We start from the raw sequence: 21,210 nt of genomic DNA, 5'->3' as shown, positions 1-21,210 counted from the left end.
AAAAAAAAAAAAAAGAAACTGGTTGTGTGGCCCCGGGGGCTGCTGCATTTTGGCTGTAAAATTTTTCTTCATTACTCGTTCACTGTAAAAAATGCAGGAAATTGAGATAAAGAAAAGATACTCAGGTCGCTGTTGGTGGCATTACCCTCTGAGCGGGGATAGTGGTGTTGACTTATGTACGGACACTTCCTCCCGGCAGCTTTGGGGCCCGCAGGGCAGGGAGCGGAGCGGCTCTGGGCCTCATCTCACAGAGGAGGAAACTAAGTCTTAGGAAAGCACATGTGGCTTCCTGGGGCGCACAGACATCAGCTGTCCCTGTGTCATTCAGATCTCCCAAAATGTCACTTTCATTGACAGCGAGAGAGCTTGTCCACCTGAGCATGGTGGGACTGATTTGACGGGCCTGCCAGACACTTGGGTCCTTTGCAGTTTTGAAATGCGTGTCCTCCGTTGCCTTCCTGAACAGTTAGCACGGCAGCGTGTGTCTGTGCTCGCAGCGTAGCTGCAGTGCCGGTGTCCTCAGCCTTCACTGCCACCTGCTGCCAGCATCCTTGGGGGTGTCGGTCTCGCCACGTCCCTTCCACATCAGTGGCATGCGGAAGGCAGGATAGGAAAGGCCCCCAAAGCGCTCCTGCCTCTCCTCTGAAGTCCCCTGAGCTGGGCAAAAGCTATTCACCTAGTCTGGGGGATGGTCTTCCGGCCAGGATCTCTGAGTGTCTCTGTCCAAGCCGGTGGGATCCAAGTGGGTTTTGAGCTTGCTTTTTGTGGCCCTCCAGCCATGGGTGAGGCTGAGTCGGCTCCTGTACTCCCCCAGACTCCCAGGACTCCGGCTCTCTCTGCTTCTGCTTCCGGTGGCTGCTCATCTGGTTCAAGAGGGAATTCCCCTTCCTGGATGTCCTTCGCCTGTGGGAGGTGGCCCAGCCGGTTTGGGTGGGAGGCCTGAAGGGGAACAAGGGGGCTCTCCTACCCACAGGAGGGGCTGGGAGGTTGGGGGCAGATAGGCAGAGGGTGTCACGGCAGACCTGAGGGGGGCCTTGGGCAGAGGCTGGGCCATGACTCCTCCCTCCCCCTGTACCCCAGGTGCTGTGGACAGGGCTCCCTGGCCCCAATCTGCACCTGCTGGTGGCCTGCGCCATCCTGGACATGGAGCGGGATGCCCTCATGCTGTCTGGCTTCGGCTCTAACGAGATCCTTAAGGTGAGGGCGGGTCCCTCCCAGCCTGCCCTGACCTGGGCTGGAGCCCGTGCCACAGTGCGATGTGGGAGTAGGTGCTCGGAATGGGATTATTGACAGTGTGGTTAGCTGTGAGCACCGTGGGCTGGGCCTGGATCAGTTTTCTCCTACCCCATCCTATGCCTGCCCCCAGCAGTGTCCTCACAGAGCGGGGGAGGGGGGACCTGCCCCTCCCCAGGACACGCACCAGTGGCGGGCTGGGGTCTTTCCCCTCACTGCATCACGGCCTCTGGCAAGCAATGAGTGCTCGTTGAAGGCCTGAGAAGCAGGACCCCTGATGGCCCAGCTGCCTCTGAGCCCCCAGAGGGCCAGCCCTGTCTTCCCTCCATTGTGTCCCCAGCACGAGGCAGAGTGGGCGCCCGGGCGGTGGTGGCTGCGTGTGCCGCCTGGCGCCTGACCCACCCCTCCCGCAGCACATCAACGAGCTGACCATGAAGCTGAGCGTGGAGGATGTGCTGACGCGGGCCGAGGCCCTGTACCGGCAGCTGACTGCCTGCCCCGTGAGTCCCCAACCCCTCCCAGCGCCCTGTGCCAACAACCCTCGGACCCCTGCTCGCCTCTGACTCGCCTCTGATGCCTCCCTGCCCCCCAGGAGCTGCCTCACAACGTGCAGGAGGTCCTGGGTCTGGCACCGCCTGCAGAGCCCCACAGCCCGTCACCCCCTGCCTCCCCGCTGCCACTGTCACCCACCCGGGCCCCGCTGGCCCCCCCGCCCCCCGCAGACACAGCCCCGCAGCCTGACAGCAGCCTGGAGATCCTGCCTGAGGAGGAGGAGGATGGGGCAGACTCCTAGCCCTGCCGGGCACGTGACGCGCACAGGCACTTTATCCTGTCCCCGCGGAGGCCGGGAGGGCCCTGGGAGGAGGGGCGGGTGTGCTCCTGATAAACTGACTTCATTAAACACACTTCTCACTTGCAGTTATCCCCGTGTTCTTGGGGGGAAGAGGCTGCCACTTTGGCTCCTACCTGGATGGGGAAGGGGTAGTGGCTCAGGGTCCCCTCTGGTGGCTCCGCAGAGATAAAGCCTGTGGCCCTGAGCCAGCCAGTTGGACGCAGGAGGAGGCCCCCTTGGGGGTGAGTGACAGGGCTCGGTGGAGGCGAGGCTCCCTCACCTGCCCCAATTGGTGTTTTGGAGGAGTGCGGATGAGGCTGTCACTTTAAGTAGCTGTGCAGGGACACATCTTGGACATAACTGAAATGCAGGGACCTGCGGAGCTGCACACGCTGGGGACCTTGCCTACCAGCCGCTGCTTAGTGAGAAAAATAAACTCGTTTAACCCACCATTAGTTGGATTTTGTTGCTCGCATCTGCGGGTCACTGTGATTACCGTTTGCCAGTGGTGCGAGGCAGAGTGTCCATCCTGTTCCTCCCCTCGCCCCCCACGGAGCCCTGCTGTCCAGGAGGAAGGGAGGGGCAGCTGCTTCTGGGGCTCCAGGACAGGCGGCCTTTTTTTTTCTCTCTCTTTTTTTAAGGTCCAGAGCGACAAGTTCTAAGCTCTAGGCGCCACCTTTCTAACCGGATAATGGCTCTGGTTCAGGCAAACTGGGGAAACAACTGAGCCAAGGAGGAGGCTGGACCACCCGGCTTTTTCCGAAAATACTTTAATTCGAGGTCCTCTTGTGGGTCGTGTGTGGGAGAGAGAACTGGGGTTGTACTGGAGGTTGGGTGTCACCTTCCTTTGCCGGGTCATAGGGGGTGCTGCTGGCCATCGAGTGCTTGTGGCCCTTCCGCTGCCACGGCTCCTGTGCGCCGGCAGTCAGGGACACAGGCCTCTTCCCGCTGTTGATCCTAATGGCAGCACGCAGCGCCGACTTGACGGCCGTCTCCACCCAGCCGTGTGGGTAGGCCGTGTGCTCCCCAGCGAAGTAGATGCGGCCGTAAGGGACGGCCCAGTTGTAGTCCTGCGCGTTGTCCTCGGTGTGCCAGAGCGCCGGCGGCTGCACCACGAAGCCACCCTGGCTGTGCGGGTCCTCTGCCCAGCGCTTGACGAAGCCCCTGCCGTCCCAGAGCTGGTGCACGATCGGCCCGTGGAGCGCCGACACGTCGCGGAGCGCCAAGCGCAGCGCCTCGTTCAGGCTCAGGCCGGCAAACGAGGCGGCGGCGTCCGACCACGTGTACGAGGCCAGCAGCAGCGCGCCCTCGTGCGGCGGCGGGTAGAATATCATGCGCGACGGGCGGTTGGTGTTCGAGTGGCCGCCTTGGATGTGCTCGTCGTGCCAGAAGGGCCGGCGGAAGCTCAGGTATACTTTGGTGGCCGGCACGTAGTGCAGACCACGCAGCGCCTCCTGCAGTCGGCGCGGCAGCGGCGGCGAGAAGCTTATGCGCTGCACCGCCGGCCCGCTCGCCGTCAGCAGCACCACGTCCGCGGTCAGCGCCTTCAGATTGTGGTGGGAGGTGGCGATCTGCACTTGCACATGGTGCAGCATCTGCGTCATCGCCACGACCGGCGCGTTCAGCATCACGGGCCCCGACAGCAAGCTCAGCAGCGCGCGCGGCAACAGGTCCCAGCCGCCCACGATGCGACTGTACCTGCGGGCGAGGCGAGCGCGTGACCCGGGCTCTGCGCCCCGCCCCTCCGCGTAGGCCCCGCCCCCTCGCTGCTTGCCCCTGCAGGCACCTCCCCGCTCCCGCTAGGCCCGCCCCTCCGTCTGCCTCTCCCCGACCCCGCCGGTTCTCGCTGTTCCCGAGGCCTGAGGAGTAGGGGATTGTGCGACCCCAGAACCTTGCCGCTGCTCCTCTGGACCACGCCCTTCTCCGGGAACCATTCTTACCAGCTCCTCCGGAGGACCCGGATGCCTGCGCCCACGCGGCCGGACCACCTCTCCAACCCTTCAGCCCTTCCCCCACCCCTCGGGCCACGCCCTTCCCGCCAGCTCCACCCTCCCCATGCACGGCCCCACCCACTCCCCGTTACTCGCCCCGATTGGCCTCCGCCCATCCCGCCCCTATCCGCCGGCCCCGCCCCTCACTGGAGCCGGTCGCTGAGGCAGCTGTGGGCCCGAAGGGCCTCCGAGAAACTGAGATAGAAGAAACCATCCTTGGACATCACATCTCCTAGGAGCTGTACGGCCGGCTGGCTCAGGTTCCCCTCCCCGAGGAGGTATTCCTGCGGGGTGGGTGCGGGCCGAAGTCAGGGCCCCGACAGGCTGCACCTGCCGGCTCCGTCCCCACTCCCATGGGCAGCCCTCCCCAGCTGGGCCTCCCTGGCACCTCCCCGGGACCGAAGCGATCTGGTCTCCCCTCCTGTGACAGATGAGGGAAACTGTGTTCCAGAGAAGGGGCGTGTCCAGCCCTTGAGTCAAGCAGGGAGGCGGTGGCAGGACTGGGGTCCTGGTGTCCTGCCTTCTGACTCTTTGGGGAAGGCCCCGTGGCACCCTTTGTGTCCCCATTTCCCAGACAGCGAAGCCGGGGCCCCACTCACCAGGAGCGTGTGCCTTTCAAATTTCTTCATTGCCTTTCTGCAGCCCAGGACCTTGAGATCTTTGAGGGCCTGTCGTGGAACAAGCAGACGGTGCTGAGCCGCTGGGGCAGGAGGGGTGAAGGCCCGGCCTGGAGGCCAAGCCTGGGTCCTGCCCCGGTTCTGCCCACGGCGGGCCGCCACTCTCTTTCAAGCCCCTGGGCTTTTGCCCATGCTGTGCCCTCAGCCTCGCCCTTCACTGCGACTCAGGCGCCACCACTCCAGCAAGTCTTCCCAAATCGTTAGTACCCGTCAGCCCCCAGCACTCAGCCCCCCTGCGTTGTCACCTCTCATCCCAGTGGGGTATCATTTTGCCTATTCCTACGCTAGCCTGTGAGCTCCATGAACGCGGGGCTTGTGTCTGTCCCCGTCATGCTCGGTAATTATCTGTTGCCTGGATCATTGTGGGCACGGACAGAAGCTGAGTCCCCTCTGCCACCTGTCAGCACTGACAGGGCATGACCACTCAGGGAACTCCCCGAGGAAAGAGGTGCCCCTTCACTCAGTCACTCATTCACCTCCCATGTGCCCAGGCTCCGCAAACCGGTCACTGCGAGGGCACGGAAGTGACCCAGACTCGGCCCCCTCTCTCGTCCAGGATGGGAGATGGGCAAGTAACGGGCTCTCAGAGTGGGGTGTAGCCAGCTCCACCCTAAGGGCACCAGGAGGGCCTCCTGGAGGAGGGGCCTTGCGGGATGAGAGTGGCAGTTCCCTGGGCGGGAAAGGGAGAGGCATGGGCTTGGGGCGATGAACAAGTGCGGTGGGTGAGAAGGAACATAGAGCTGGGGGCATCTGGACCACCGTGAAGACTTTGTGAGTGACAGAACCTTCTTAGAGGAGAAAAGATGAGGCTGGAGGGGTGGGGCAGGTAAGGCCCCTCAGGACTGGAACCTGAGCCTGAGAAGCTGGCACTTTGTCCTGGAGGCTTTGGGAGCCACAGGGAGCTGTGAGCTCAGTCACTCTGGGTGTGGAAAGCGCCTCCTGGCGCCAGGCTGGGGAGACTGAGGCTGGGCAGCCGGGAAGGAGGCTGGGTGAGGGTAGGGGAGAGGAGGAGGCCTGAGCTGGACAGAGAGGTGGGAGCAGGGCTGGGGACTGAGGGTGGGGGAGGGGAGAGGGAGGCGGGGAGGGGAAGTAGGGATCAGGGGGCCCCTGGGGGCATGCAGGTGACTGGGGCATGGAGAGGGACAGAGGTCTGGGTCTCAGGAGACAGATTTCGGAGACATCAGCCTGTAGATCCAAGTTCAGGCCAAAAGCGTAGGAAGGTGAGGTTGTCCAGGATAGTGTGTGGGTGAGAAGAGGAAGAAGACACCAAAAGCGGATGGCGCTTCGGGGACCAGCAGTGTTTATCGGGAAACTAAAGACTGAAGAGCCAGCGGTGGGAGACCAGAGGGATGACAGAGAGAAGGAAAGCCACGCCGGGGAGCAGGCCGGGGGCCGCCCCGGAGGAGAAGAGGCGGCGGGGGCATCGGGGCGGGAGGAGCGCGGGGCAGCGCACCTTGTCGAGAGCCATCTGGTAGATGCCCTCGGGCGAGTGGCCCTTCTCCCTGGGGCGCAGGGCGTAGCCCAGCTTCTCGGGCATCCTCTCCACCACGTAGTTCCGCAGCTTCACGTTGTTCGCTTCCGTCCACGTGTTCTCGTCGTACTGGGCGAATTCTGTCAGGTTGAGTCCCAGGCTGCGGCAGAGCGCATGCAGGATCCTGGGGACGGGAGGTTGGCTGAGGGTGGGGTCCGGCGGGGTGGCCCCACCCCTGCGGGGGGTTGGAGGAGGGAAGGGGATGCGCATGAGGCCAGGGGTGGGGCTGGATTTGGGGTCATCAATGCTGGAGGCCTAGAGGGTACAACAGTGGAGCTGGCTTTGGGCTCGCGCAGGGCTAGCTGGGGTCTGGCCGGACGAGGTGGCCTGAGCGTTGCAGGAGGCACAGTGGTGGGGCTGGAGCCAGGAGACCGTGAGTCGGGATTAGGTGAAGGATGCAGTTGGAGGTTTGGGTCTAGACCCGACTTGCATTGGGGGTCTAGGTTGGAGGAGTCGAAGTTCAAGTTGGGGTTCGGGCTGAGTCTGGGCACAGAGGTGGGGCTGGCGGTGGCCCTGGTGCCTGCCTGGTTGCGGGTCAGGCCCCACCTGTGGGAGCTGGGCATGCGCATGGCTCCCAGCTCCCCAATCCAGCCAGTCTTCGGGTCCTGGTAGGTGAAGATGCGGCCCCCGACCCTGTTGTCTGCCTCCAGGATGGTGACCTGCAGGAAGGGGGCGGGCCCTTCAGCTCCTCCCACTCACCCTGCCCACCCTCACCCTGCCCTGTGCCAGCCCCTGCCTTCTTCCGTCCCCACAGACCTAGACTAGAAGGGTCCCTGTCTCTGTGGGAGGTGGGGCTGCTTGTGGGAGAACAGCACATAGTGAGCAGTTCCAGGCTGCAGCAGAAGGCCACCAGTTAGATTGGAGAGGGACTTCCCAGCTCAGAGAGTGGGGACATTTCCCGTATGCCTAGAAACCCCTGGGTTAGCCCATTCTCATTCTTGGATTTCAGTGAGAGAGATAGCGGTTAGACCTCAGGGGGCACTTCCCCTTGGTGGAACTTCCATCTCCACCAACACACACTCCCAGCTCAGGTCGGAGGATCTTTCACGTGGGACTTCCCTCCGGGATGAGGAAGAGTAGGCCAGGAGAGTCTAGGGCCTCGGTGCAGACCCAGGAGAGCAGGGGGCTTTGGGCCCCACTCCCAGACCACCAGGGAAGAACAGCTCCCTCTCTCCACCTCCCACCAAACTCCACCCTCTCAAGCGGGGATGTGGCCAGGACCCTCTGCCTGAGGACTCCAAGCCTGCAGCAGGAAAGACTCAAGGTAGACTGCAAGCAGCACTTCTCACCTTGTGTCCAGCATCACTGAGCACCTTGGCGGCCACCAGCCCAGCCACACCAGCGCCAACCACGATCACCTTCTGGGGCTTCAGGGTCCGATTGAGGCCCAAGGTCACCACCTCGAGCAGCTGCTCATAGTCAGGATCGTGCATGCATTTCTCGAAGGGGTCCTGGCTGTGGTCAGCCCTCCAGTCCAGGCAGGCCGCCAGGCTGAGGAGGATGGGGACGAGCACGAGGAGGCGCAGGGCTGGGGAGGAGGACAGGGTCACTAGTAGGTGGTGGGGACGGAGGAGAGAGGGGTTCTGCCCCACTTGTCCCAGAGCCCCCTCCACTGCTTACTCACCCAGCGGGGCCATGCCTCTCGGTAGGAGATGGTGTCTGGGGTGGAGGAGAAGCGAGGGCCACTGTGATGGGACCAGTGTCCCCCCAGGCTGACTCTGTCTCCCTGTAGGTTGCCCAGCGGCCTGCCTCAGCCCTCGCCCGTAACCACCTCCCTCTCTGGACGCCTGTGTCCCCGACTTGCTTCCTTCAGAGTCCCCCAGACCATCCTCGCCTCCCTCCTTGCCAGTCTCTGCCCTCATTCTCCACCTCTGCCCGACATCTCTCCTGCTCTGTTCAGCTCGCTCTCCGCCTCCCCGTCTCTCCTCTGCTCCCTCTTTCTCTCACCTCCTCCCCGCCTGCCTGGCGCTGGGTCTCCCCCCTCTCCCCCCCGCCTCTCAGCCAGCCCCTCTTTTGTGCAGGTCCTGTCCCTGTCCCCCTGCCCCCTCTGGCTGTGTCTCTCTACCTCCGGCGCGGGGACAGCAGCGTGGTGCTTTGCTCCGCTCTGCCCTCCGCGGCACCTTCTCTCCCCTTAAACCAGCCGGGCCCGCCCACCCCTCCCTTGGGGGATCGGCAGGGAAATGAAACTGCTATCCCGGAGTTGCAAGGTCAGATGCTCCGAGTCTCATTGAGGCTGGGGGAGGAGGGTGGGCGCGGGAGGGGTGGGAGAAAGGGGGCTGGGAGGAAGTAAACCAGTCTATTTTCTTCCTTTTGCCCCAAGTAGTTCTGGGGCGGTTTGGAGGCCAGAAATAAATGCTCAGGTGACCTCGCTAACAGCAGGGACTGCCCCTGTGGCCTGCCCGGGTCCCTGATCGCCAGGTCCCTGTCTCTACCCTCCCGTGTTCTCTCTGCCTCCTTGATTCCTGGGGCAGGAGGACAGAGGGTCTCTGGCCATGAGGCTGCAGGTCGCTGGGCCAGGCCTCTTTTCTCCTTTTCTCCACCATGCCCTGCAGGGCCCTCGATGGCTCCACTGCCCCCCGGCCCCCACTGCCTCCCCTTGGTGAGATCCTGAGATGGGCGTGGTGGCAGGGCTCGCGGGCGGCAGCACAGTCGTCAGGGCCTGGGCTCTGAGCCAGCCCACCTGGCGCCGCCAGCCGGGGACTTTGGGCGAGGCCCTTCCCCTCTCTGTGGCTCCCGTCTGCAGCTGTCACACGGGCCGTCACAGTGTTTTAGGGTTGAGTGAGGGAATCCAGGTAGGACCTGCGCAGATCCCGCTCCCGCGGAAGTGCCCGGCCGGCAGCAGGAGCACCCAGGCTTGCCCTTGCCCCTCCTCCCCAGCCCGGCCTTGAGGACCACCGTGGCGCTCAGCTCAGGGCAGGGCGTGGGTGGCAGCCTGAAGTGGGCGGGGTGGGGAAGCAACGGCGGGGACTTTTCTTGGGGGTAGGGAGAGGGAGCCAGGGCGTTCGGGAGGACAGAAGCCAGAGGGAGGCAGATTCTCTGTAGCTAGGGCGTGGGGGGCGTTGCCGAGAAAGAGCGAGATGGGAAACTCTTGACAGTAAATGGAAGAGGGATGTGGTTTGACGGAGGGAAGGGGCTGGAGGTGTGTATGAGTCAGAAGACGTGTGATGTTGCCGGGAGGCGGCGGCCGAAAGGAAACAGGATCGAAGAGCTGGACAGAGCCTCCGACGCTGCCTGCTGAGAGCTCAAGTCAGCAAAATGGTAACGAGAGGGTCTGTCCCCATGGTGAGCTCAGAGGTCACCCTGTGCCCGGGGCTTTGCACTCATCGTGACCCTCACAATGCCTACATTTGACAGATGAGGACACAGACGCTCAGAGATGGTGAGTGGCGGGGCAGAGGAGGACCCTGGGGCACAGAGAGAGGAAGGGACTTGCCCAAGGTCCCAGAGCCCAGGTCTTCCCCCCACAGACGAGGCCTGCTTTATTCACGGTGACATGTAGCGTACGAACGCTACATCGTGACCTTGGTTACCTGTGCCTCGGCCAGGCCCTGTGCTCTGCAAACGTGATTTCTCGTCTAGTCCAGGCCCCGAGTGTGGGGGCAGGATCCTGGGCCAGAGGGGAGAGTGCTTTCCCTGGGCCCAGAGCCGGGAAAGGTGGTGCTGGGGGTTCCTACCAGGTCGGGCGGACCCCAGGCTCCCCTAGCCCCTGCCCAGAAGACCCCCCGGTTCTACAGCCTCGTGACAGTGTTCCACACAAGTGAGAGGAAACAGAAACTACCCTGAAAAGGGGTGGACACCACAGAGCCAAGGGGCTCCCAGAGCAGGTCCGGGCAGAGTTTTTGGGTCCCCAGAGTGGATGGGTGAGGCCCTGCTGGGGTCCCTGAGTCGACCCTGTCTTTCCCATACGGGTTGCCGTTCACAGCTCCCTGGCTCTGGGCACACGCACAGCTCACCTGTGGACTCTAGGGAAGGCAGATGCAGCGCCAGCCTCCCCCTGCAGGGATCAGAGGGGGAAGGAGTGGGAGGGAGAGAAACAGAGCACTGCTGTGGGGAGCACTACTCAGGGGGAGCACCGCCTGAGAGCACGGATCCCTTTAGAGCAGGGTCTCATCAATCACCTTGCTATTGATGAATGACAGTGGCTACTGTTCAGTAGTAATTAACTGTGTGTCAGACACTTTATATGTTTTCCTTCATTTACTCCAAGAACAAACTCTGACAAGGTGAGTTTAGCGTCCCTGTTTTACAGTAGAGAAAACTGAGGCCAGATCAGTCACCAGCTTGGAAGGGACAGAGCCCAGCTTTGATGGCAGGCAGCCGGGCTCCCGGCTGGTGTTCTTAACCACTCTGCGGTCAGGAGCGAGCTGCCACTTGGGGATTAGGGATGGGGGTCCGGACAGGGTGTCTCCACCTCAGCACTGTTGACATTGGGGGCCAGGTTGTTCTTGGGGGGGGCCTGTCCTGCACATTTAGCAGCATCGCTGGCCTCTACCCAGTAGATGCCAGTTGTACTCTGTCCCCATCCAGGGGTGACAACCAAAAAGGTCTGCACACAGCGGGAAAAGAAGAAACGCTGGAAGGTCATATGGCAGAGTATCCTACAGAGGTTGTTTTGGGGTCAGGAGATTATGAATAATTTGGGGTTTGTTTTCTTCCTTTGAGTTTTTTTGTGTATTTCACATTGTCCTCATTCAGCATGTATTACTTTTGCAATTAAAGAAAAAAATCCCAATTAGTGTTAGTTTGGAGCAATGCATCGGGCAGGGCCAGGCACCCAGAGTGAAGAACAGAGAGAGGCACAGGGCCGAGTCGGGACCGTGCTCATCTCCGCTGGTGGAAAGAGTGGGCTTTCTAGATCATTCCTAATAATACTGAAGAGATTGGCATTTGGGTTAAATCAGGGGTAAGGATTAGGGTGGAATGAGTCAAGAAAAAGAGCAGTTTGGATCAGGTAGTGGGTAGGAGACAGGACAGGGTGGATGCCCAGCGGGCCAGAGCTGGGTCAGGCTGGGAGCAGAAGCAGGGACGGGAGGGAGCAGGGGGAGGAAAGGTCAGATCAAGTCCCTGTTGGTTTGGGGATATCCTGGTTTTATGATGGAATTTCTAGAAAACAATGTTAATCCTTCCAGGTAAAAATGGTTTTCATTTATTTATTTTGAGACAGTCTTCCTCTGTTGCCCCGGCTAGAGTGCCGTGGTATCAGCCTAGCTCACAGCAACCTCAAACTCTTGGGCTCAAGCGATCCTCCTGCCTCGGCCTCCTGAGTAGCTGGGACTACGGGCATGCGCCACCACTTCCAGCTAACTTTTTCTATTTTTAGTAGAGATGGGGTCTCACTCTTGCTCAGGCTAGTCTTGAACACCTGAGCTTAAGCGATCCTCCTGCCTCAGCTTTCCAGAGTTCTGGGATTACAGGTGTGAGTCACTGCCTGGACTAAAAATGGTTTTTAGGGGGAAAAACCCTACCCTATTTGATTTACTTCTAGAACCACAATAATGGTTCTAATGGGGTTTTGGTCATATCTACACAGCAGCCAGAGACCCGTCGCCAACCCTACCGGGGGCCTCGTGGCCCATCGGGGCAGCTAATGCTGATGGCAGCCACAGATGTGCTAAGGGTGGGCCACTGCATGACACAAACACGTGTGTGTGTGTGTATATGTACACGTCCACATCCACACTCTCTCCGAGTCCATCCGAAGACCCTGAGTGCTCAGTATTAGAACTTTCACCAAGTCTCAGAGGCTGGCAGGGCCTGCCTAGGGGAGCCCAGGGACCCAGGCGAAGTCGGGGGTTAGGGCCAGGATGGGGGGAGGGGTGCAGAGAGAAAAGGATGGACTTACCTGAGCCTCTCTGATCCTCTGGCCTGACCCCCAGACAGGGGCCCCCTCCCCACAGAGCCCTCCTGCCCCTCCTTCCCCAGTTTCCAGAACACCCCTGGGCCCCGGATGCGGGGGAACTCACTGCATGGCTGGCTCTGGGGGGCTCTCTCAGCACCCATGGCCTTTCTGGTTAGCCTGGGATAGAAGTCATCGTTGGGCGCGTGCAGAGCCGGGGTGAGTGGTGGTGGCTTTGTCCTGATGCCCTTGTTAGAGCAGAGGTGCCAGGGTCCTGGTGTGGGGTCAGAGTGGTTGAAAAGCAGACCTTCCCTCCTTTCTCAAGTGTTTTATTACGGAAAATTTCCAATCGTATAGAAACAGAGATGCTAGGATGAGGATCCCACGTGTATCTGTGGCCTCACAGCCCTGTTTCACTTACGCTTTCTCCCTCCCCCGTTGGATTATTTTAAAGCAAATCCCAGACACGGTATTGTTTTGTAGGTAAATACGTTGGGATGTTTCTCTCAAGCAGGGGCTGGCAAACTTTTTGTGTAAATGTTTGTGGCTTTGCAGGCCACAGGCTCTGTGTCCCGACTACGCAACCCTGTCCTCCAAGCGGCCAGAGGCAACATGTAAATGGTGGGTGCGGCTGTGTTCCAGTAAAACTTTATTTACAAAAACAGGAGGGGGGGACTGCAGTTTGCCAACCTCTCCTCTAAAAGAACTGATTTGCTTTTTAAAAAACAACATTTACAATACCACTTCACATTTAAAAACAATGATAATTCCTTAATATCATTTAATCAACGTTCACATTTCCCAGGTTGCCTCATAATTATTTTTTTAAACAATTGGTTGGTTGGACTTAAGATTCAAATCAGAGCCCACATAGCATTTGAGTGAGTGAGTGTCTCTGTCAGTAAGTGTCACTTTGGTTCCATGGATTTGGGAATCTGTTTCCTTAGAACTGGAGGGTCCGATGGGACACCAGGGCACCAGTCTGGTTCCTGCCACAGGGAAATATTTGGCGCTCATGGGGGTTTGACTGGATAGTGTACGGAGGTGAGGTGAATGGGAGTGCCCAGGTGAGTCACTGGGTTTGAGGTGACCAGTGCCCGGGTGTGTGCGAGCTGGAGGTGTGATGTTGTGGGACAGGCACGCGAGCAGCTGGGGTCACCGGAGCCTGGCTGGGGGGCTGGCCGCTGTCCAAGAAGCAGACCTGGCTCCTGAGGGTGAGGGATCTGACTCCCTGGGCGGCTCTGCAGAGCCCCTGCCCTGGGAGTCTGGAGGTAGATTTTTAAAGCACTCAGACATTTTGGGGTTTCACTGAAAACTTAGGAGCAGCGGTGTGCTGGAGCTGGCGCGTGCCAATTCACAAGAGCTGACTTAAATTTTCAGGATTTTTTGGTTTTGCTTTGTAAGCCATTCAGTATTTATTATATTTACAATTAAACAGATTTTACTAAAAAGAAAATATTCAAAACGCATCGCTTCCTGATTGTGTGACTACGTTTTACACTATTATATATGCTCTTGAGGTGAACTTACTGTTTCTACATAGTGTGTCTCTCCTCAGTTTCATGTTCAGTGACTTCACATTGGCAGCTTGAAATCAGCCGGGGTGGGAATATTTACACCACGGAAACTGGCATCTCGTACAAATCAGGGCTTCCTCCCACTGCAGAGAGCTGACTATCAACATGTACCAGCACACCACTGCCTGGGAATGATTAGTTTCAATCTTCCATAGGAGATCAAGGCTGCTCTCTTGCTCTGGAAATGTTTCAAAAATCTGAGCCTTTGGATGCTGAGCTGTGGCCAGTGAACGGGGCAGGGGAATCTTCCCGGGGAAGGGGCTACAATGTGGATAGTCATTTGAGGGTTTTTCCGAGACTAAAAGAAAGCCACAGCTATAAATCCTATTGCCACTCTTATCCCTAAACAGGGAATAGAAACACAGTAAGAGCTTACTGAGGAGATTCACCTTTAAAAGCCTCCGATTCCAAATTTAGTCAGCACTTTTGTTGCCTTCATATTAATTAATGAAGAAGAACTTAAGTGGAGGCCATTTGTCTGGGCCGGCAAGGCGCCTCTGTGTTTTCTTCCTGGAAAGGGAAACTGCAGTTACAATGACGCCATCATCACAGGGTGGCTCCCAGTCAGCTGCAATCTCGGGGACCCCTCCCTGACGCCCCCAGGGAGCCTGTTGGGACCATTTCCCACATGGTTCTAGAGCACTGTGTAGCGATCCCTCCCATGTGGGGATCCTCCTAGTTTATCAGAATCACTCGTGTCCTTCAACGTGGGGTGCCCATGATCCCTCGGGGCGTGGGAAGAAAATATTAGAACAATTTTTTTATTTAAAAAAATACAACTATAAGAAAGTAATTAAGCTTTACTGATGTTTAATATGTCAAATAATATGAAATATATATATATATATATATACACACACACACACATACATATACGAGGGCTATCCGGAAAGTATCCAGCCATTGTTAATATAACAATAAAAATGTTTATTTAGTCAAAGTAGAAGTCTAAAAAAAGAAAAATATTTAATGTAACATGGCTGGATACTTTCCGGACAGCTCTCATACACACGGGAAATGTACACTCAGATTTTTTCCATCTTACCATGATTGCGTGGCCCCTCCCAGCGACCTCCCTGTGGACAAACTCTGTTCCATTTTCCTAACTCCAGTCCCGATCAGGATCTGGTGTGAAGTAGGTGCTCTAAAAATGCATGTTGAATGGATACATGTACGTAAAATACAAGCTACTTTCTACATTCTAGGGGGACCTGAGGCCTCCCTTCGGGCAGAGGGGTCAGTGAGTCAAGACCCTGGGCTGAGGAAAAAGGCCACTGTCGACAGATTTCCGAGAGAAGCAACTGGGGTTGGGGTCTTTCTCCTCTAATTCGCCCCCCTTCCCACCCTCCTGTGGCTTCTGCTTAGACAAAACTCTTGTCCTTTGAAGCCCAAGATGGTCCAAGATAATAACTGACTCATGATCATGACTTTGGAAGATTTTGGAAACTGGGCCATACATTTCCAAAATGTGTGGCCCAGTTTATCAAATAGGCCGAAGGTCCTGACTCCCCACAGCCCAGGAGGAGTGAGATCTCAGTGCTTGGTATTGGTGGGGACAGAAAAACAAGAGGTAATGGAACGATAGGAGCAGAAAAACAAGGCAGGAACAGTTACAGAAAAACAGTAAGAAGGAAATAGTTACAGAAAAATAACCAAGGGAAAGAGTTATTTCAGTCTTAATGAATGGGGTAATTAGACCATGGAATAGGAAATACACTTTCGCTTTGCACCCTTAAACTTTCCTTATAATAAATTCTTCACGCATACTTGCTGAGTGTCTGTCACCTCTGTCACATGGGCCAAGGCTTGCGATTCCTCCAAGCCAGGAGCCCAAGAACTGGGGAAATACTTCAAAGTCCGGCCACGGACAGGACCGTGACAGTATCATTCCAGGCCACGGCAGGGAGGCTGGAGGGCTGAGACAGAACATTGGACCAGTACCTGGAAGCCACCCGATATAAATCTGTGTCCACTGTTGAAGCAGAAGCATAGCCAGAACCCTCCAGCTAGCCCCAGGTGACAGTGAGGAAGGCTGCTGATGACATCTGTGACCACTGGAGTAGGAAGGTGCCAGATGCCTTCACATCTGTGTACATTCTAGGATGTCACAAACACCTGGGGCCCACTACTCAGAGCAGTGGCTGTGACAGCTTCCTCTTCTGCCACCAGCAGCCCCACCTCTTCCCAGAGGCAGCCGCACCTGGAGTTTGTGCATCACTCCCTCTCACCAAACTAAACCTGCGTCGCCACGGCTTGACATTTGTCTAAACTGTGTTGCTGAGTTTTTCAGAAGAAAAACTTTCGCATTTCAGAAGAATGGCATCCCACTTGATACAGTCTTTTTGGAACCTACTTTTTTTACTCAAGCTTCTCCTTCTAACATTTATTCGTATCAATGGCAGCTTTTTTTTGTTTCACAGATTTTCTTTTATTTAGGAAAGCAACATACAGTCACAGGTATTTCAGAGAATGAACAAAGTCTAAAGACAATACTTAGTATACAACCCGCTGGCTTCTGCCTTCTAGACTCTGTGGCTCTTACTGTCACTGACGGGGTTAACTCCCGCGTTGGGAAGTTCAGAAACAAGTCTCCCCGGCAACGGTGGCCATTTCAGCAGGCATTTTTGTGGACTAACGTTACGTCAGGTTTCATCTTCACTGTTCTTTAACAAATGTGACAGGGACTGCGCTGGGGACACAAGGGGAACAATAATCACTCTCTGCCCATAGGAGCTCACAATCTAACAGTGAGAAAGAGAAGCCAACAGCCAGCATACTACAGTGTAGCGAGTGTCACCAAAGGTACCAGCTTGGTGTGCTGTGGGGACCTGCAAGACGGCCACTGCCTGAACTCTGGTGGCTGAGAAGGCTTCCTGGGGGAGGTGAGGCCTAAGGGGAGACCTGGAGGGCGAGTGGGGATGTTAGGCAGGCAAAGGAAGACCTCTTGGCTCGAGTCTGACCCTTTTCTCAAGACCTAGTTCAGGCCCCTTAGCTGACCTATTTTTCACCTTTGAAATTCACTAATCCACTGTCTGTTCTAGTCACAATTCACTGCTTTGTCTTGGTGGTTAATTTTCACAAGTACACATCTTATACTCCAAAACTACGTTGCTGTCTCCTGAGGATGGAGATTCTTTTAACCTTGGTATTTTTTCACTGCACCCGTGACTGTGTGTCGGACACAGCGGCTGCCCACCGACCTGGCGGGAAGCAGAGTTTTCTTAGGCGAGTCAGCACTTGGCCGGAGCCAGAAGGATGAGGTGGGTGGTCGTAGTGGGTGAAAAGGGGCCAAAGATTTGCAAACGAAACACAGAAACCCCACCCACGAGGCCAGTGCCTGGACCAGAGGGCTCAGAATACTTGCTATTTACTAATGGGAAAAGTTAAAGCACAGAGCGATTCTCTCAACAGCACAGTCATTTGAAGGAAAGAAAGAAACAAACATCTTGTTGCAACCCACTGAAACTAGACAATAGGCGCATTCCCCGTCTGACGCCCTCAGACCGTGGGTCCCAGACGCGACGTCGGCTCAGTCGAAGGTGATCCGGAAGCTGCGCTCCTGCTCCTTGCGACGCCCCTCGCACACCTTGGTCACTTCCTCCACTTTCCTCTGCAGCAGGGCCGAGTTCTGGTCGATCCACTGCAGCGAGTCCATGTGCGCGTTGAGGATCTTGCAGATCTGCTGCAGCGGGTCGCTGGTGTCGGCGGGGCCCCCGGATGTGTTCAGGTGCTCGATGATGTCCTTGAGGTCCTGGGCCATGCGCTTCAGCTGCGCGTCGATGTTCTCCGCCAGCTTGTAGGTCTTCTCGCGCTCCTCGTCGGCGTGCTGCAGGTAGATGGTCCCGCTCTGCTCCTTGACCGACTCCTCCAGCGGGCTCAGCAGGTCTTCCAGCTCCTTCTGCTGAGACAAGATGAAGTCGAGCTCCTGGTCCAGCCTCTTCTGGTCCAGCTTCACCTTCTCCACCTCGCGGTGCAGGCTGGTGATCTTCTCCCCGTTCTCGATCAGCGTGCGGTCCCAGGCGTTGACCTGGGTGGCCTGCTGCAGGAAGTGGCGCTCCTGGTCCTCCAGCTCCAGGCTCCACTTGTTGATCAGGCTCTCCAGCTGCGCGTAGGTCATCGCGGGACTGGTGGCCGCCCCGGTAGCTGCACTGGGGCCAGGCGGGGCGGTCACGGTAGCTGCCGCATTGCTGGGGATCGCGGCTGGTGCCAGTGGTTTTAGATTCAAGGCAAAGCCGGTGCTGGTGGTGGCGGCGGTGGTGGCAGCGGTGGTGGATGTGGCTGTGGAGGCGCCAGAAGCTGCTCCAGGGGCCTTCAAGCTGAAGCCCAGCGTACCGGCCCCGGCAGCTCCAGCTGTGGTTGTCGGGGGACAGAGGGAGAGCCCGGTGGCGGTGGATGAGGTTGGAGCGGTTGCTATTGAGGCAAAGAGGGTGGGCCCAGCACTGGTGGTGGCAGCAGCGGGCGTGGGAGCGGCTGGCTGTGTGGCCCCTGCTCCAGTGGCTGCTGGCGTGGCTGGAGTGAAGGGTAATCCAGCAAGTGCCGTGGGCTGGGCCGAATGCCCCACTGAGCCGATGTTGAAACCGGAGGTCCCGCTCTGGGACGTGCTTCCACCAGTGAATGAGAACCCTCCGGACGTGGTGGACGGAGCAGCAGAGGTGGTGGAGGAGCCAAAGACAAAGCCGGTGGGTGCTGTGCCCTGGCTGGAGGTGGCGGTGCTGGGCATGGCATTGGTGAGGGTGCTGCTGCCGAGCCCAAAGCTGCTGAGGGCGGCCGTGGCCGGGGTGGTGCCCGTGTTGCTCAAGCTTAGCTTTGGAGCATTGATCCCTAAAGAAAACCCCGCTCCTCCGGAAGCAGGAGCTGTTGTTCCAAAACTGAATCCTGGAGTTTGTGTGGCTGGAGTCTGGGTATTGAATGAGAACAGGCCGGTGGAAGAGGAACTTGCAGGGGGTTGGGAGGGAGTCCCAAAATTAAACCCTCCAGTGCTGGCAGCGGAGAAAGAAAACCCTGTCGCGGATGTGGTTGTTGCTGTCTTTGCAGTGCCAAACGTGAACCCGCCTGTAGGGGCCCCAGTGCCTCCAAAATTAAACCCGCTCATGGCTCCAGCCTCTGGTGGCAGCAGCTACTTCAGCTCCCGAGGCAAATCCGTCAGCGTCTGCAACCTTGGGAAGATTTTTAAAGCAGAGTAAGTGACATGATCAGATGGCAGTTTTGGAAAGGCAAACTCAGTGGCGTGACCAAGCATGCTTGGTTGGAGGGTGGCGGGACTGGATAATGGTAACATGCAGTGACCCTTCCTCCTCCTCCTGTGTAACCTAAATCAGGCTCTGCTAAACTAGGAGAGAAGGATCCAGAAGCACAAATCTATGCCCCGGGGGCCAGGCACTAGGAGCTGGGGTGCTAGGGATGTGTGTGGCCATGTTCAGCACAGTGGGAACTTCCAGCTCCATGGAGGAGAGAAGGCAGGAGAACAGGACCCTGAACGGACCTGAGTCCCTGAGGAGGAGGCTCAGATCCGAGGTGCCTCCAGTGAGCAGGACACAAAGTAACACCTGTATGACCTTCTCCCCAGAGTGGAACCCAGTGAGGTTTCCTTGCTGACTGCAAGCGGGGTGTATGTAAGATGTGGCTCATGCCGCCCAGAGTGCCTCTCTGGACCTCACACAGAGATGGGCCCCAGAAACCTGGGCTGTACGGCTTGGCCTTGGCCACTGAGGGACCCATCCAGGCACGGCCGGCACCATCTAGCAGGAGAGGGCATACTGGAGCGTCCTCCTCCTCCTAGCTCAGAGCGGGGTGTAAGACCCAAGTGCTCAATTAGAGCACTAGATCCCCCTGGCCGCAGCCATTGGCTCAAGGATAAACTGAGACCTGATTCAGCCAATCAGAGTTCTCCCCTGGGTTTTTTTTTTCACCAAAAAGGCCCAGGTACAGTGCAGAGGGTGTGCATCTGGACCTTCCCCTGGGCATCTTCTCAGCCACCTGCAGACACTGGAGACCATGAGCCAGAGAGATCAACAGGTGGGGTCGGGGGGAGGGAGGGTAAGGAGCACTCCAGAAGTTCCGCTGGCCAGCACACTCCCCTGCACTGTGCACGGACTGCATTGCTGTAACTACTAACTGAAAGCCTCCCAGCAGTGCCATCTATCAGCCAGAAGGTCGAAGGTTACCTGGTAAGGAAAGGGTAGGAGGGAGCACTGCACAGGGGTGTTTAGGTAAACGGCCGCACACCGAGCATCGATTAGGAGGTGGGCCTGGGAGAAGCGCTCACACAGACACTAGCTCTCACCAGTGCTGGAGGGCAGGATTCTTGTCCCCAAGTAAGAGGTGAGGAAATAGGGTCAGAGAGCTGCGATTTACCCAAGGTCACCAGCTAGCAAGTAGTGAGCCAGGAGCTGACCCCAGACTGCAGGCCTGCTGGATGACAGGGCGTTTCCCTACCTCCAATCAGATGTGAGGGCAGCCGACCTGTGCTCTGCCCACTGATGCACACAGAGTAGGAAATGACAGCAGAGGCTGAAGTAGACGCAAACCGACTAGCGCAGTGTGATCTACGCTGCGGCAAAACAGCACAGCTCTGGGGGGAGGCTGGGAGGAGACACACGAGGCTGGCAGGCGCGGTCTCTGGGTGGTGGGCTACACGTGGGCGTCTCCTTTCTACTTTGCAGTAGCTTCCAAATGTTCTCTCTACACAGTGGAGAAACCTAATTGATAGGCTTTAGATCTTGAAAAAGGATCGAATTATGGAGTGTGAATTCAACCCGAGGAACCAGTAGGCTGATGCAGCCAGTTTTCACAATCACATGTGAGTGGGATACATCAAGCTGATGAATCGAAGAGGCTCTCTGTCAGACCGTGTCTTTCCTCAAAGGTGACAGGGGGTGGGGACCCGGCTGGGCTGAAGGCAGTGGAGAGCCAGCACATGCAAACTGCTTCAGGGCTGGCTGGGCCTGGTGTCTGAGGAGCTCAGCGTTTCCCTGCAGGCGGTAGGGGCCCTAAATGGTTTCCAGTAGAGCTGGTGTAGGAGGGAGGATAATGATCCCCCAAAGGTGTCCACAGCCTAAGTCCTGGACCCTGGGACTATGTTACCATATGCCGTAAAAGGGACTTTGCAGATGTGATTAAATTAAGAATCTTGAGATGGGGAGATTATCCTGAAGTATCCAGTGGGCCCTAAATATAATCACAAGTGTCCTTATAAGACAGAGATAGGGGCTGGGCGCAGAGGCTCACGCCTGTAATTTGTACACTTTAGGAGGCTGAAGAGTGAGGATCGCTTGAGTTTGAGACCAGCCTGGGCAACAGAATAAGACCTTGACTCTACAAAACAGTAACAAAAATTAGCTGGATATGGTGGTGCGCACCTGTAGTCCCATCAGCTACTCAGGAGGCTGAGGCAGGAGGATCGCCTGAGTCCAGGAGTTTGAAGCTGCAATGAGCTATGATCATGCCACTGCACTCTAGCCTTGGTGACAGAATGAAACTCTATCTCAAAAAAAAAAAACAAACAAACCTATACAGTCTGGCCAAAGAGGCAGC

General features: G+C 57.4%; 3 protein-coding genes across 6 annotated transcripts in view; 1 reads left to right on the top strand and 2 right to left on the bottom strand.

Annotated features, from left to right (window-relative positions):
* The window catches only part of TBC1D17 (TBC1 domain family, member 17), a 12,650-nt gene extending 10,415 nt beyond the window's left edge, over positions 1 to 2,235 (top strand). For 2 of the 3 annotated variants that reach the window (XM_012643154.1, XM_012643152.1), the window contains 4 exons: positions 815 to 912; positions 1,081 to 1,197; positions 1,647 to 1,733; positions 1,826 to 2,151. In XM_012643154.1, the coding sequence (XP_012498608.1) occupies positions 815 to 912; positions 1,081 to 1,197; positions 1,647 to 1,733; positions 1,826 to 2,026 (503 nt within the window). In that variant the 3' untranslated portion in view covers positions 2,027 to 2,151. Of the gene's footprint in view, positions 1 to 814; positions 913 to 1,080; positions 1,198 to 1,573; positions 1,734 to 1,825 lie in introns of all 3 variants that reach the window. The other variant, XR_001137436.1, reaches the window with a different exon arrangement.
* A 584-nt stretch (positions 2,236 to 2,819) lies between these two features.
* IL4I1 (interleukin 4 induced 1) lies at positions 2,820 to 12,363 on the bottom strand. Of its 2 annotated transcripts, none has more exons than XM_012643220.1 (7): positions 7,889 to 7,919; positions 7,554 to 7,792; positions 6,811 to 6,923; positions 6,187 to 6,388; positions 4,656 to 4,724; positions 4,204 to 4,340; positions 2,820 to 3,763 (listed from the first exon to the last, which is right to left on the bottom strand). In XM_012643220.1, exons 1-7 carry the CDS (start codon positions 7,899 to 7,901, stop codon positions 2,836 to 2,838), a joined length of 1,701 nt encoding a protein of 566 aa, XP_012498674.1. In that variant the 5' UTR covers positions 7,902 to 7,919; the 3' UTR covers positions 2,820 to 2,835. The 2 variants fall into 2 exon arrangements, with proteins under 2 accessions (XP_012498674.1, XP_012498673.1); XM_012643219.1 differs by lacking the exon at positions 7,889 to 7,919 and adding an exon at positions 12,228 to 12,363 and having other exon boundaries at positions 2,836 to 3,763.
* Positions 12,364 to 16,096: 3,733 nt separating this feature from the next.
* Positions 16,097 to 21,210, bottom strand: part of NUP62 (nucleoporin 62kDa) — a 12,688-nt gene continuing 7,574 nt past the window's right edge. The window contains exon 2 of the mRNA XM_012643217.1: positions 16,097 to 18,833. Coding sequence (XP_012498671.1) covers positions 17,207 to 18,769 — 1,563 coding nt within the window. The 5' untranslated portion in view covers positions 18,770 to 18,833 and the 3' untranslated portion in view covers positions 16,097 to 17,206. The remainder of the gene's footprint in view (positions 18,834 to 21,210) is intronic.

This window comes from Propithecus coquereli, unplaced genomic scaffold, assembly GCF_000956105.1.
Source record: "Propithecus coquereli isolate 6110/MARCELLA unplaced genomic scaffold, Pcoq_1.0 Scaffold193, whole genome shotgun sequence".
Classification (NCBI taxonomy): Eukaryota; Metazoa; Chordata; class Mammalia; order Primates; family Indriidae; genus Propithecus; species Propithecus coquereli.
The sequence above is the reverse complement of the archived record's forward strand: the minus strand, read 5'-3'. Positions and strand labels throughout refer to the sequence as shown.

Excerpts from the sequence above, each read along its gene's own strand:
- IL4I1 (XM_012643219.1), bottom strand. The coding sequence starts at position 12,264 with ATGGGTGCTGAGAGAGCCCCCCAGAGCCAGCCATGCA. Across the intron at positions 7,793-12,227 it reads CCCCCAGAGCCAGCCATGCA|CCCTGCGCCTCCTCGTGCTC; the intron begins GTGAGTTCCCCC and ends CCTCCTCCCCAG. Across the intron at positions 6,389-6,810 it reads CGCATGCCCAGCTCCCACAG|GATCCTGCATGCGCTCTGCC; the intron begins GTGGGGCCTGAC and ends TCCCGTCCCCAG.